Below are 14,914 nucleotides of genomic sequence, written 5' to 3'. Positions count from 1 at the left end.
TGACTTCCACACACACACTGTGCAAGGTGTGTGTGTGACGGAAATGACAGCAAGTGCAATGTTTCACCAACTTGCAGTGACACCAGCCTGTGGAAACGCGCAGGGCTTGATGAGCGGGGACCCGTCTTGTCTGAGGGCCTGGGTGGGCGGCAGAGGGCGGGGCTGTGCAGGCACCTCCGGGCCGGCCTGGCGGCTCGGGGGAGGAAGCTCCTGCCAGGGGCGGCCGGGCGGGGCTTCTGTCCGGCTGCTGTGGCCCACGGAGGCCAGGACGCCGGCAGGTGCACGGCAGGATCGCTTTGGAGCCAGGCAGGCCTGGGGTTACGTCCCTGCCACGCCGCTGGGACCAGTTACTCAGCCGCTCTGGGCTGCAGCTGCCTCCCGTGTCGATGGGCAGCTGGGACTCCAGGGTGCTTGCGGGGCTCTGAGGGGATGATCTATGCTAAGCGCTTAGCGCGGTGCCTGGTGCGCGCCGGGAGGGCATTCCGGGGGTGCGGTGGGACCGGATGGGTTCTTGCTCCAGGTGTGTGCGGCCAGCCTGGGGCTGGGGGCAGCGGCTGGGAGCCAGTGTGTGTGCTGAGGCGGGTCTTGAGACCAGCTCTAGCTGCCAGGGAGCGGCCAGGTAGAGGAGAGGGCCGAGGACAGAGGCACGGGGTGGCCGTGATGGACGGGGCAGCGCGGTCAGAGCCAGGGCCAGGGAGGGGCAGCAGCTTGCCAAGAGGAGGAAACACGCCCGAGGACAAGCCCAGCGTCAAGCCCAGGGCTCGCGGCCGGACACCGAGTGACCCGGAGCCGTAGCCCCGGTCTGGGCCGGAGGCCGGGCAGCAGGCGAACTTCCAGGACCTGGAAGCTGCTTGGAGGCCGAGGGCCGGCCAGCCGCTGTGGCCCTGGGAGCACAGAGATCCTGGGGCTCCACACCCATCCTGCTGGTGGGCACGGGCGGCCACGTTGGAGGCCACTCTGTGACTGGGCCCGTCTCCCCCTGCCCCTCCCCCCTCCCTGATGCGTCTGTCCCACTCAGTCGCCCTCAGTGCAGGGACCTGGGCGGTTCCAGCGGCACCGCAGTGGCCTGGAGGGGGCTGCCCTGGGCTCTGAGCACGGCCCTCCCGCGTGTGCCGCTTCTGCTCTGAAGGTGGGAAGTGAGAAGGGCTTCTTTCCAGCTGGAGGAAGTCTGAGTGGTCGGCAGGAGGTTTCCTAAAACATGTATTTTTAACAGATGATTCTCAGCGCGGGAATTTCCCTGGTGACCTGTGTTTCCGTGGGAAAACCCCGGGGAGGAGCCGCACGTGTGGGGAGGATGTTCTGCCCATTCGGTGATCAGTGTTCACCTGCCTCGCCCTCTCGTTCAGTGCCCGGCAGGACGCCCCCTGTGCCAGCTCTTCGTCCCTCTTAACAGAACGTCCAAGAGACAGGCGAGAGGGGACAGGGCCCTCCGCTACCAAGGGAAACCGAGGCTCGAATGGCTCAGGGCCTCCTCTTACATGGCCCAGCCAGGACCCCAGTAAGGCCGTGCACGTTTGAAATTCCATCACTCCGATCAGACACCCTTAAGGGTGCAAAAATAAGCCCAACGGGAAAGGCCTGGTGCCCTCCCACCAGGACACGGGCTGCGGCCTGCTCCGTGTGAGCGCACATCAGGCCGCCGCCTTCCGCACATGTCGTGAGATGAAGTTTGCACTGTTGGTGATGTTCGACGGGTCCTGTCCTGAAAACTCCCCTGGAGGAGCTGCTGTCGGGTGTCGGCCCCTCACAGATGTGAAATCCGGGCTCGGGCAGAAGGACGTCTGTCGCCCTCCTGAGGAGTGTGGGCACTGCCGCCGTTGGCCTCTTTGACAAAACTTCGCCCTCTCTCGTGTGTTTGCACTAGTCCTGACTGTAAGAAGGCATGCGGTTCTCTCCCGAGGAGTGTTCCTGAAGCCACTGCAGGCTGGGGACGTGGACGGGGGCTCCCTCAGACGCCATCTGCGGCCTGATGCTTGCGTCCAGGAAGGCAGCAAAGATCGGAGGCTGAGTCCTCAGATGGGGCTGTGTGTGTGTGGGGGGGGGGCTGGTGGTGCCAAGGGGGACGGGCACCCAGCGAGTCCCCGTGAGACCCGTGGCGACGGCCTTTCCAGGGGATGCTGGCCGTGACAGTGACGTTGGCACTGGAGGGAAGCCTGCGGCACAGACACAGCGTGCGTGTGCACGTTCACTCTGACCTCCGAGCCATCCCCTCGGACAGCCCGTCTGCCCTCATGTTACTCTGCCCGGGAGGGCGGGGTTTGAAGACCGATGTCACTCGGCAACAGCCTGTGCTCAGTGTCTACAAGATCATTTCCAAAAATGGCTTTTCCACACCTGTCTACTCAACAAAAAAATAATAATACAGTTGGCAAGGATCTGGAGAAACTGGAGCCCCATGTGCTGTTGGCGGGGATAGAGAATGGGGCAGCTGTTGTGGAGAGCAGCGTGCAGGCCCCTCGGAAAGTTAAAATAGAGTCACCACACAACCCAGCACCTCCAGAAGGATTCAGAGCAGGGGCTCGAGGAGACATCTGCACGCCACGTTCGTGGTGTCGTCATTCACAGCAGCCAAGAGGCAGGAGCAACCCAGAGGTCCTCGGAGGGGAATGAATGAAGAAAACCTGGTCTGTGCGTACGGTGGAATGTCACCTCCACCATAACGAGGCAGGAAGGGCAGCTGTGCGAGTCCACTCACGCGCAGCATGCAAAGCACGCAAAGTCATGGAGCCTGAAAGTAGAAAGGCGGTTGCCAAACAGTGAGGGAGGAGGAAGAATTAGTGTTTAACGGGGACAGAGTTTCAGTTTTGCAAGATGAAAAAGTCCTGGAGACTGGTTGCACAACGGCTTGAGTATTCGTAGCACTGCTGAACTCTGCCCTGAAAGACGGCCAGGACACTTGATTTAACGTTGTGTATTTTTTAGAACAAAAGGAAGACAGGGAGGAAGGGAATTCACTGAGTAAAGTTCTTCTTTCATTATTAGAATATGTTCATTTCTCCTAATTTTGCTGAAGTACATTTGGAGAGTTCGTAGTAGCTGGACACCATGTCAAACACCCCTAAATGACAAAGTCACCACTGCAAAAGGGAAAAGAAAGAGTGAACCTTAACGACCTCACAAGAAGTCTCCGCGCGGATCCTGGTCTGCCAGTGAAGATGTTAAGTGACAACAAACACACACTCAGTGAGGGGGGGACGCTGGGCGCGGGGGGCCACGGGAGGGGTCGCCCAGCGGGGCGGGCTCTGGGTGGGAGGCGGGCTGTCTCACTAGGGTGGGGTGGATTGCAGCAGGACTTTGTCGTGATGCATCTGTCCTGCGTGGTTTCTGGTGAATGTGATGGAACCAGTGGTTCAAGTTTGTCTTGGAAGTGACTTACAGGGTGGCTCGGGGGTGGTGGAGACAGGGTCCTGGGAGACCTTCCTGGCTGAGATGAGAACTGACCATTGACCGGGCGTCAGGGAGACCCCGGTGTGTACCCCGCCTCCACCCAGCCCTTGTGTCGCCCAGATAAATAAATAGACTTCTGGGAACGTCAGGTTCCTCACCGCCGATTTGCAGTCCACTCATTGAGTGCCTTCGGTATGTTGGGTGCCATGCGAGGTGCTGGAGATAAAACACTAGGCCCCCTCTCTTCTCTAAAGGAGGTTATGGGCTCAGAAGGGAAACACCCAAGTAAAGGCAGGGCCTGAGGAGGGAGAAGCCTGGAGGCGGCTGGCAGCCCCCCAACCTGGGCTCACAGGGGTCTGATGAGGACCGAACTGGCTGGGTGTGGGGGTCCCGGGTGCTGGGGCGCTCCGGGCTGCGGGAAAGCATGGGCCCTGGAGAGACCTGGCTTGGGGCGCATCTCTGAGGGGTGTTGCGTCCAGAGCAAGGGCGTCGAGGGAGGGGCCGGAGGAGAGCCCTGGGGGCCTGGTGTGCAGAGCTGGGGCCTGTCCTGGGCTGCGCGGGTGTCTGCCGGGCACCTGAAACACAGCCCGTCCAGAGGGGGTGGGATGTCAGTAAGATGCACATCAGATCTTGAAGACTCAGTACAAAATAAAGAAGAGAAAACATCTCGTTAAAAAAGGAAAGTTCTTCAATTTGGAAACTAGACCTGTCGCCTGAGGGTAAAGTTACTAGAAACTCAGGTTCGCAGGCCCTTGAAAGAAACAGGACACACAGCACCGTCCACCACCATCGCAAACCATCCTCCTCCCCCCTCCCCAGGGACTTCTCCCCTGACCCCCTTCCCGTTAGTTCTCCTGGTGACTCGTGTCGTCAGCCCGGCCTGCACATCCTTGGCCTGCACTTCCCCCGCCGTTCCCTGGTACCGCCCGCTCCAGTGCACCCACCTTCTCCCAGCTGGTGTCCCTGGGCCCAGAGCCTGCCCCCCACCCGGCCCACCAAGCCCACGGCCGTCCTTGCAGTCACTCCTCCCAGTGAGCCCCAGTGTGCGTCAGGGGTGCCAGGACCTCGACACACGTGAGCTCACCTAAGTCTCCAAAAAGAAACTGGTTTTTATGGCAGAAGGATGTGCAGCTCAGAGAGATGAAGTTGCCGGGTTAGGTCCAGGGCTCGAGTCCACGCCAGGCCTCTGTGACTCCCAACACCTGCTCCTTCTGCAGCATCTGGACCTCGGTTCAAAACCCATCACGCCGTCAACTCAGTCTCTATGAGGGCAGCCCTGTTGCCTGCTCTAACCCTTGAGAGCACCCCCTCCCCACAGCGTGCCCTCACCTTGCTTTCCAGCCTCAGCCTTTTTGTTAGATGCTCTGGTGCCCAAATCCTGCTGCATTTTGTTCTCAGTCAGGTGTCCTCTCCCAGGAAGCCTCTCCCTGCCCTCCTCACCAGGAATGCCGATGACAGAGGAGCGCTGGTGACAGTGGCCCACTGTCCCAGGAGAGGCGCCCTGAGTGCCAGGGCAGGCCGTCCAGAACGCTACGCCTACCCCCAAGAGGTCTTTCTTTGTTTTGGTAAACGTGCCGCAGAACTCCTAATTCTCACGCTGTGAGTCCCCGCCCTTTCACATGTGGGCAGCTAGTAGGCGGGGCCCCCAGGCTTCACACAGGACTCGGCACCTTTGGTCTTAGCAGCAGGGACGTGATGGACGCCAGACACTTTTTTTTTTTTTTGAATGATTATATTTTTCACTTTCTCTTCGTCCTTAAGCTTATCGACACATTTCTTAGAAATATTATCCATGTTTATGTCTTTTATGTTCCCTTTGGAGCACAAATTTCCAAGTAAATCACACACAGTTCACTCAGTATCCTAACTCACAAAACAGGAGGTGACCCTGTGTGTTAGCGTTGGCGGTCGGCTCTGAAACGTCCGCCTGCTCACTTACTGTAACACTTCCCCCCGCCCTTCTACCTTTGGTTCCGTAGATGGGTAGGCATTCCCTGATGACCGCATTCTGGGTGAGATAAAAACGGTTACTTTTCTTCGGGGGGGACGCTCTCAGAGGCCCTGGGTTTTGTCGTCAGACTTGTGAGGTTGGCCGTGGCTTGAGAGCACTCTGCTTCTCTCTCTCTCTCGCAGTTTCCTCAGATGGAGGGACGGAGTCTTCGGCCTTAGTGGATGACAACGGCAGTGAGGAGGACTTCAGCTATGAAGACCTCTGTCGGGCCAACCCCCGCTACCTGCAGCCAGGCGGCGAGCAGCTGGCCATCAACGAGGTACCGGGGCTCCACTCCCAGTGGCCAGCACGGGGCCCCGGTGCTCTGGGTCCAGAGTCCATTCGAACTTTTCCCACCGATTATTTCTTAGTGAACACATTGTAAACCTGGGACTCTGGTCTGGAAGAACAGTTTGGTTTTCTAGCATTTTCATGGACGGCCTAGGGGCCTGGGTCTTGCCAGTCACTGAGATGCACCCTCCCCATCAGAGCAGCAGTCATGGCGCTGGGAGGGGGCGTCTCCACTTATGGAACGCCCTCCCTTGCACTCGCCGCCTCGTGAGGATCTCACAGCCGACCTGGGGGGTGGACATTTCAGTTATTATCTGCGTTTCAGCAAACCCTCGGAGACTAAGAGGCTGACTGACCTGCCAGTAGACGGCAGAGCTGGCGTTGACTACGTTTTTCCCGCCACGGCTCTGGGGTTCTTTCTGCCATGTCTTGAGCCCTTTTTATGGAAATTTTTCCAGAAGGCATCTCTGGCTTTTGGGGTTTGCGAACTGAGCGTGTGCAGTGTGCCTTCTCAGTGTGACCCAGCCCCATCAGTGTCACCGGCCGTTGCTGTAGGAGCAGCGGGGTCCCCGGGAGCTGAGGGGACGTGCGGTCCTCCACCCCTCCGGCTGGCTCCCGGGTGAGCTTAAATTAACTGTTAAGTGTCCAGACGTCATGCTGTGTCCTCTGTAGTTGCAGGAAACCAAACATTAGATGCAAGTCTGTGCAGGTTGCCAGGGAAGTATGGAGAGCGAGTTCTGCATGAGGGTCTTGCAGGAAAGGGTGGCTGATAACCTTTGGTGGCGTGGCTCTGGCCGCTCAGAGACCATTTTGGGGGTGGACACTCAGACACTGACGTTTGCTGGATGACTGACACGCAGATGAGTGGACCTGGGGTCTCCCTCAGGAGCAGGTGGAGGAGCCCGCCTGGGTCTCGTCTCCCGAGAGCACATCTCTCTGTTCGTGTCACATGACACGAAACGCTAGGAGTTGACTGACATCCGTAGGTGTGGGCACGGGGGGCCGGGCGAGCTCAGGGTCCCCCATGAGGCTCTGCACTGAGCGCTGGGCACCCCGTTTCAGCTGATCAGCGATGGCAGTGTGGTCTGCGCCGAGGCGCTGTGGGACCACGTGACCATGGACGACCAGGAGCTGGGCTTCAAGGCGGGCGACGTCATCCAGGTCCTGGAGGCCTCCAACAAGGACTGGTGGTGGGGCCGCAGTGAGGAGAAGGAGGCCTGGTTCCCTGCCAGCTTCGTCAGAGTAAGTGTGTTCTCCAAGTCAGACCTGGGCGAGGGTCGGCTGGGGTGGGGAGCTTCTGCTGGGGTCGGCGAGGCGGCTGTCCACAGGGCTGTGGTCTCAGCCGGCCGCGTGCAGGCGCGGGGTTCCCTGCTGTCCTCCTGACTGTCCTGGGGGCAGAAAACCAGGGGGCCCACTGCCAGGCCCCTCTGCTCACCTGTCGCGTGTGGACCGCAGCTGCGGGTCAATCAGGAGGAGCTGTCGGAGGGCTCCAGCGGCACCCCGGGCGAGGAGCTGGAGGAGGACGCGGGCGGGAACCGCCACAAGCACCCTGAGAGCAAGCAGCAGATGAGGACCAACGTCATCCGGGAGATCGTGAGCACCGAGCGCGTGTACATCAAGCACCTCAGGGACATCTGCGAGGTGAGATGCCGACCCGGCCGCGCCCAGTCCCCGTGGGCAGGCCCTCATGGTCACACGTCTGTCTAGAGCCCCCCGCCCCGCCCGCCCGTCTGGCCCACCCCATGAGTGTAGGCGGCCAGCCCTCCTCCAGGACCCAGCTGCCCAGAGTTTTCGGAGCACATAACTCCAGGCACCTTTACATGGAAGCCTTTGACTTTGCAAAGAGCCGAAGGGTGGTCACAGTCGACAGCCCGCTGCCTCTGACCTCTGACCTCTGACACACAGCGAGACCCTGAGTCACCCTCATGGACAGAGAGCATGAGTGTCATTTGGGGAGGCCCAAGGCCCTGTTCTGCCCTGTGTGGTCCCCCACCCCGCAGCATGGTCTCCCGTGATGGTTTCCGTTTTTCTGGATCCCGTACAAGCGAGTGACCCGCTGCTCTGTCGTGCGCCCGTCCAGTCATTCTGGCTGTCCCCGGTGAATGCTGACGTCCGCATTCCCGTTCGGCTGAGCGGGTTCAGCACAAAGGCAGGCCCAGTGAGAGCCCTGCACCCCCGACCCCGGAGACTGGATTGGCCGGCAGATAAAGACCCAAACATTTGGCTCGTTTGCAGCAGCCCTCTCCCTCTGTGAACAGGCCGTTTAGGGAGTCCCTTTAAAGCAGCGTTTTGGGGAAGTAGTCACCGCTCATCAGCCTGCCCACGGCTGTGCGCGTCCCTCCACGGGGGTAACCCCCCCACGAGCCTCACGGGAAGGCCCCCTTCTCCCCCCAGTGTGGACGAGGGAGCTGAGGCTCAGAGAAGTGAGTGGTGGGGTCAGGGTGTAGACAGTCGCCCCGGAGCCTGGAGCCGAGAGCCTGTTAGTAGTCAGTGGTCCGTGTTTGCCGTGTGGTCGGCTCGGTCTGTGTGATCGCGTGGTGCAGGTTTGGGGGATAATTACTCCATGTGTTTACGGCCTTCCCTTCCTCCCTCCACAACCTTCCCGAGCCGCGCACAGCCGGGGCCCGGCGCACAGAGGGTTAGCGGTGCCTCACTGGTGCAGGCCTCCCCCGGTTACGACGCGCAGAGTCGTGCCGTCCGCAGAGAGTGGTGGCGCTGGAGTCCTCGGGGAAGGCCCCCCTGGCTCTTTGCCCCGACTGTGAGCGTTGCTCCGCGAGCCGCTCGTTGCGGGGCTGCCGTCTGTGTGTGACGGGCCTTCCCAGCTGTGAAGTGGAACTGGAGGTGGCAGAACAGTTACCTTGAGAGTTTCGAAAAAGCACGGGCGACCATACTGGTGTTCACTGCGAGCTCTCTGTTTCATGAGTGTCACCTGGAAACTCTACACGGGTCCTTGGATTGTAAATCCACCCGCGCGTACCTTTTCTCTCTCCTTTTGTTTTTAAAGTATTGAGGGCACGTCGCAGTCAAGGAGGTATTAGCCCAGCGGGGACCGCTTGGGTCAGATCCTTGTCTCTAGCTAAGATCCACGCCAAGGCCACGGCTTTAGGCCCCGAAGCCTGTGTTACTCAGGTATGTGATGTCTGTGAGCTTCCAAGCTGACGTGACAGAGTCTGTTTCCGTGCTGCAGGGCTACATTCGACAGTGTCGCAAGCACACGGCTATGTTCACCGCTGTGCAGCTCAGCACCATCTTTGGAAACATCGAAGATATTTACAAATTCCAAAGAATGTTCCTGAAAGACCTTGAGAAACAGTACAATAAAGAGGAACCTCATCTCAGCGAAATCGGATCTTGCTTTCTTCAACACGTACGTCACCCTTTACTTCTCTTAAGTAACATCCGGTCAAATAATTCTGAACTGTTTCTCCACTAGAAAGAGTCCTTTTTGCCCGGCTTCCTTTGTCTTCTTTATTCCTTTGAGTGCCAGATTAATTTCCTGTCCAGTGGAGGTATTGTCACTTGCAGATTAAGTTGATTGGTTTTTGTGGCTAATCTTTACCTAAATACCCCAAGTCCGTTTATTCAAAACCTCCTCACCTTGATGCAGTTTGGAGCTAGGGGTTGTGTTTGGCATAATTGCTAATGATGACCTGTTAGGTATCTATGTTCAGGGCTTTCCTATATCAGCTCCCGTTCTGCTGTGAGGTAGGTTTGATAATTGCTCCCATTTTCCAGATGCAGAAACCCAAGCCCAGAGAGTGAGCGACCCCGGGTCACACATTGGTAATTGGCAGATGTTGATTCAGGCCGGGCGCGTGGCCCAGGGACGCTGGCGGTCGGGGGAGAGGCAGTAATTGCTTGGATCGCTGTCGTGAGGCCGGCCCGAGCTCGTCGCTGAACGATGCCTGGCTGCCACCTTTTAGTACGACAGGTTTCAGAGGAAGGAGGTTTACCCCCAGCCAGAGCGGTCAGGGTGCAGTAACAGTGATCACAATAGCAGTGACAAGCAGCCCCCACCACCAAGGCAGCAGGGCTGGCACTGAGCCCAGGTGGTCCCCGGGCGGGCCCCCGGTGTGGGTCGCCGCTAAATGGCTGGAAACAATATGCTTCCGTGGTTGGTGGCTGTGCAGGTGGGAAGGTGGGCCCCTGAGGGCACTCGGCCTGTTTAGGACTTTATAACAGACCCATCTGGCCGGAGTGGGAGATTCACGGAGAGGGGTCATCGGTGGGATGCTTCGAGGTCAGCTGAGGCCGGACTGTGGAGTGGATCTTGCCATGAAGGGCAGGAGAGTGTAGCTTGGGGACAGGGGTGTCGCTGCCTCTGGGCGAGGGTGACAGCGTTAGAGGCACAGAAAGAGGGATCTGTTGAGATGGGATTTGGGAGACAAATAGACAAGACTGGTCACAAGGAACAGAGAAAGCAGCATGAGAGCTGTCTCCAGGTTTCCAGTCAAAGAGTGAGCAAGTGAGTTAGGAAAACCATCCTATAGGGAAATAGGAGTTGGAGCCTGGTGGTGCCAGAGAGGTCGGCCGGGTAGGGAGCAGAGCAGGACACAAGCCAGGGGAGTGCAGGTGTAGGCAGGTGCATGGCTGTGAAGGGGCCACTGGGGCAGGGGCGGCATCCAGGGAACTTTGGGAGTGAGTCCTGGGGGAGGACAGGGCAGCCTTGAGCGGGGGAAGTCAGGGAGCGGAGGGGACGGGAGGGGTCGGCGGGTGAAGGATGAGAGCTGTGGATGGGGGCCGGGGTCCCACATCCTCCTGGTCCCCTTGGAGAAGTTTCTACCAGGAAGGAGGGAGGACAGCAGTCCCGTGTCCCTCGGATCAGGCAGGGTGAGGAGGGTGATGCGGGGGTGACTCAGAGGGTGATAGAGATGGCGCTGCTCCTGGGGCGCGGCCTGCACCCGACGCAGCCTCTCTGTGGAAGGGATGCGCACTCAGCCCCCACCTCTGGTGTCTGGACGTGCCCCCACCCCCGGGGAGGAGGCTGATTTGGGGAGAACTGTCGCAGCTCAGTGGGTCCCTCCGGCCCGGAAGCCCCATCCCCGGGGTTGGGGGCCTGGGTGTCGCTGGCCCCTGTTGCGGCCCAGAGCCCCCGGGGGCCTGACGCCGAGCCTCCCCTTCGCAGCAAGAGGGCTTCGCCATCTACTCCGAGTACTGCAACAACCACCCGGGCGCCTGCGCCGAGCTGGCCGGCCTGATGAAGCAAGGCCGGTACCGCCACTTCTTCGAGGCCTGCCGCCTGCTGCAGCAGATGATCGACATCTCCCTGGACGGCTTCCTGCTGACGCCCGTGCAGAAGATCTGCAAGTACCCGCTGCAGCTGGCCGAGCTGCTCAAGTACACGGCGCCCGCGCACGGGTGAGGGCCCCACGGCCGTGGCCTCCGGGCCTTGGGGAAGTTGGAGGTGGCTGACCGCTGAATGGGGTCCTTGCAGAGGCTCCCAGCATCCCTTTCTAGAGATACTAAAATACAAAAGTGATTCTTAACCTGTGTCAGGAGCACGGGGGGATTTTTATTATGTTGTCGGTCCTTCTGATCAGCATAGGTTTTATGAATAGCTACTCTTTTGTAGCTACTCAGTTAATAAAAACAGTTGCGAGAAATAGACCAGCATGAATACAGTTTCAGAAATATGTCCTTTCCTCTTATTTGTCCTTAAGCTGTTTCACAGCATCTCACCCTCAGAGCAGTCGGCACAGGTGGTCCTAGGTACCCGTGGTGATCGGTTCCAGGACCCCAAGGGAACCAAAACCCACGGATGCTCAAGTGCCCTGCAGAGCATGGCTCTGTATTTATATCTTCCCAGCGAGTTTAAATCTCTCTAGATTACTCCTAACACCTAATATGATATGTAAACGCCATGTAAATAGTTGTAAATACAATGTAAATGCAATGTAAGTAACTGCTGGCAAGCAGCAAATTTAAGGTTTGCTCTTTGGGGAAAAAATTCCAGAAAGTTCCGGATATTTTCAGTCCACGGTTGGTTGAATCACGGAGGCAGATGCCCTGGATATGGAGGGCCGACTGTATTATATTCTGCAACAGAAAATGGCTTTACAGAGTGGTGAGGACACACAAAAGTTGGAACTCAAAAAGAGTAGGGAGCCTCAAGGTCATGGCGTGGTGCGTGAATGGAGTTGCTCAGGGGACGCATCTTACCGAGGTCAGGGTGGGCCCTCAGCCCTTTCTGGGCCAGCTGGGTGCTCGCTCTGCCTCCCGACCACCCCTCCCCAGCCCCCTTCCCTCTGGCTCCGAGCACAGGGCTTCTCATCATGGTGACCTGAATGCTCTGCTTCCCTCTGGGGCTTATTACCCTGTGCCTGAATCCTTCTGAGGGAACCCCAGGTTACCCTCTGCTTACTGAATAGCAAGTCCTCGTTTCCCGCACATGCGGGAACGTCTGGCCCTGCTGTGATCTGCCCAGTCAGTGTCGGAGCAGGCCCGCCCACTTCCCGAGCTGTGGGGGAAGGTCCCCTCCTAGGGCCCAGCTGCTTGGTGCTTTCACCAGCAGGCATGGGCTCTTGGCTTATGTTCCCAGCCTTCCACAGCTGGAAGGCCTGTGCGGACACGGCCGTTGTCCCACAAGGTCTTAGAACAAAGCTGACTGTTGTCGAAGAGAACCAGACCTCGTCTGTGTCATCCGTGTCTCCGCACAAAGCTCTCACTCCGCCTGGAGCTCGGGGAAGGACAGTCTGGAGGGGGTCTAGTCTAGCGAGAAGAGGGAGCAGGGAGAGGGGTTGTGCCCAGAGGACATTTGCTGCAGCAGAGGGGTTTTAACGTCTAACTTTTGCCCTGAAAGCAGCCGTGTTCTCCAGGGCAGCACCTGGCTCCAGGCAGGGGTGGGGTGGGGATGGGTCACCTTCTGTCCTCTGCCCTGGGCTCCTGCTGAGACAGGGCTGGGAAAGGGGTCTCTTTACAATTAGATCAGAAGGTAGAAAGAGGAAGAGCTGGGTCGCTGAACCACATACCCAGATAACAATGTCAGTTCAGAGAATTTGGATGAAAGGGAGACGAGAAAATAATTCATTGAAATAGGTAAGAGGAAAGAGAGCTCAATTTTTTTTTTCTTTTTCTGATGGAAACATCAGAAAAGTTTGATAGAAAACAGCAAAGTCAGGCGAGTCACAAATTTGGAGAAATTTTTAGGAAAAGACTAAAAAGGCACCAGGATGGGGAACCAGAGACAGTAAGTAAGAGAACGCAGAAGCAGAGCATCTGGGAAGGCAGGGCTTCCTTAAAACTTAATTTTTCTCTTTTAAGGGCTTTTTTCATTACGAGGCATTACTTAGACATTTTGGCTGTTTCCAAAAAAGCATTTCAAAGGAGATGACAAAAAACCAATTTCCTTGTCTGAAGGAAAACAAAGTAAAATTAAAAAAAAAAAATTACACTCTATTTCTTCTGGAATTGCACAGAAAACCTTGTAGAAAAAAAGTACCATGATTCTGCACACTGTCTTCACTGCTGGAACCTGAGCTGAGGGGGGTGCTTCCATTGTCCCAGCAGCCCCCACCCCGGTGTCACTGCATCCTTCCTTCCTGCTCTGCTCCTGCCTGTAGACAGCGGGGTCTGGGCTTCCCAGGAGTTGGGGGGGACTTCCCAGGGGTGGGGGGGCTGCCCGGGGGTCAGGGGGGCTGCCCGGGGGTGGGGGGTCCTCCTCAGGGCAGAGCTTAGCTGTGTCTGGTCCATCAAAGACAGTGGAGCCTGCTGCCTCCCAGGCTTTTATCCCAGCTGTGCAGGAGGACGGGAATTCAGGACAACTGAGACCCGGAGACCCTGTCCCGTGGGACACAGGGAAGTGCGGAAAATAAAAAACTTAGCTCATTAGCTGGGCGATTGGCTAACACGTCCCCAGTTGTGAACGCTGAGCAAGACCCGACCCCAGACTCGCTCTGTTGCAGCCCGTGTACAGGTCGGGGCTGCAGCTGGGGCCCTCCTGTTACCTCCAGTGTCAGCGGGGCCACAGGGAGGATGAGGGGGTGCGTCGTGGTCTGATGCGGTGTGGAGAGCTCCAGGAACGAGGGTGTCGACGAGGGAGATGCCGCAGCAGTGTTCAGCCGGCTCCCTGGGCTCTCCTGCCCTTTCTTGATTAATGAAAACAGTCCATCGTCACTGGGACCAAACTAATTTCTCATGGCCTTTGCTTTCATTCACTGTGGTTTCTGGGACATGAATGACATTCTTATTCCAAAGAATTCTGGATTGCATGTGGTCGGCCCCCTTAAGCTGTGTGGACTGTAGCCTCTTCACGAAGGAACAAGGAAAAGGGAAAAGTGGCTGTTGTTGAAATGCCATTTCGCCTGGACCGTCAGTATTCAGTCTGCATGGGTTATATTATTTTGTGGGTCCTTATTTGCCAGTTGCACATTACCTGGTTAAAATTAACCCCTTGCTTTGCAGTGATTACAACAACATAAAGGCCGCCTACGAGGCCATGAAGAACGTCGCCTGTTTGATCAACGAGCGGAAGCGCAAACTGGAGAGCATTGACAAGATAGCGCGGTGGCAGGTGTCCATCGTGGGCTGGGAGGTACGTGGGAGCCCGCCCCCCCAGCATCCAGCCCCGCCCACACCCTCCACCTGCCCACACCCCCACCTGTGCTCCATCGTGGGCTGGGAGGTACATGGGAGCCTCTCCCCGAACACCATCCAGCCCCACCCACACCTCCCACCGGTGGCCATCTGTTCTGTGACTGGTACTCGTTGCTCTTGGCTTTAATGGCTTGGTATTTTCAGGCATACTGCTGAAGTTAACAGTCAAATCCTTTCCCCTCTACCTCCACTGAGAAATACTCTGAAGAGTGTCTGTAGTCAACTTACTGCTTACACTCTGTCTCTCTTGCTTGATTGTGGGCTCCTGGAGAGCCGCTGGAGAACGTTTAAAATACGGGTCATGGTGTGGCGGGAGCGTGAGTCGTGTATGGTCTGGGCAGGACTGATGTTCCGTCTGTGAGGTGGGGAGGAAAATGTGACCTGCCTCATGGGGATGCTGGGAGGATTACGTAGGACAGTACAATGCAGTGCTTGGTTCAGCCTGTGGTGATGGCCTGGCACGTGTGTGCACGCATCACACACACACGTACACACACACACACACACACACACACTACATACACACTACACACACATGTTCATGTATAAAAACAACAGTGACAGTAGCTAGTCCTATGCTGAGTTTACCGTGTGCCCTGCACTGGTCTAAGCCATTTAAATTCATGAACTCCTTTCATCCTCCTGACAGTCCTA

General features: G+C 57.6%; 1 protein-coding gene across 5 annotated transcripts in view; it reads left to right on the top strand.

The window, feature by feature from the left end:
* SPATA13 (spermatogenesis associated 13) overlaps positions 1-14,914 on the top strand; it is a 183,609-nt gene that overhangs the window by 160,032 nt on the left and 8,663 nt on the right. For all 5 annotated transcript variants that reach the window (XM_074377932.1, XM_074377933.1, XM_074377931.1 and 2 more), the window contains 6 exons: positions 5,521-5,657; positions 6,731-6,910; positions 7,124-7,309; positions 8,856-9,035; positions 10,794-11,026; positions 14,069-14,198. In XM_074377932.1, the coding sequence (XP_074234033.1) occupies positions 5,521-5,657; positions 6,731-6,910; positions 7,124-7,309; positions 8,856-9,035; positions 10,794-11,026; positions 14,069-14,198 (1,046 nt within the window). The remainder of the gene's footprint in view (positions 1-5,520; positions 5,658-6,730; positions 6,911-7,123; positions 7,310-8,855; positions 9,036-10,793; positions 11,027-14,068; positions 14,199-14,914) is intronic.

The sequence above is a fragment of the Camelus bactrianus genome, chromosome 14 (genome assembly GCF_048773025.1).
Source record: "Camelus bactrianus isolate YW-2024 breed Bactrian camel chromosome 14, ASM4877302v1, whole genome shotgun sequence".
Classification (NCBI taxonomy): Eukaryota; Metazoa; Chordata; class Mammalia; order Artiodactyla; family Camelidae; genus Camelus; species Camelus bactrianus.
This window is presented reverse-complemented; position numbering and strand designations above follow the sequence as displayed.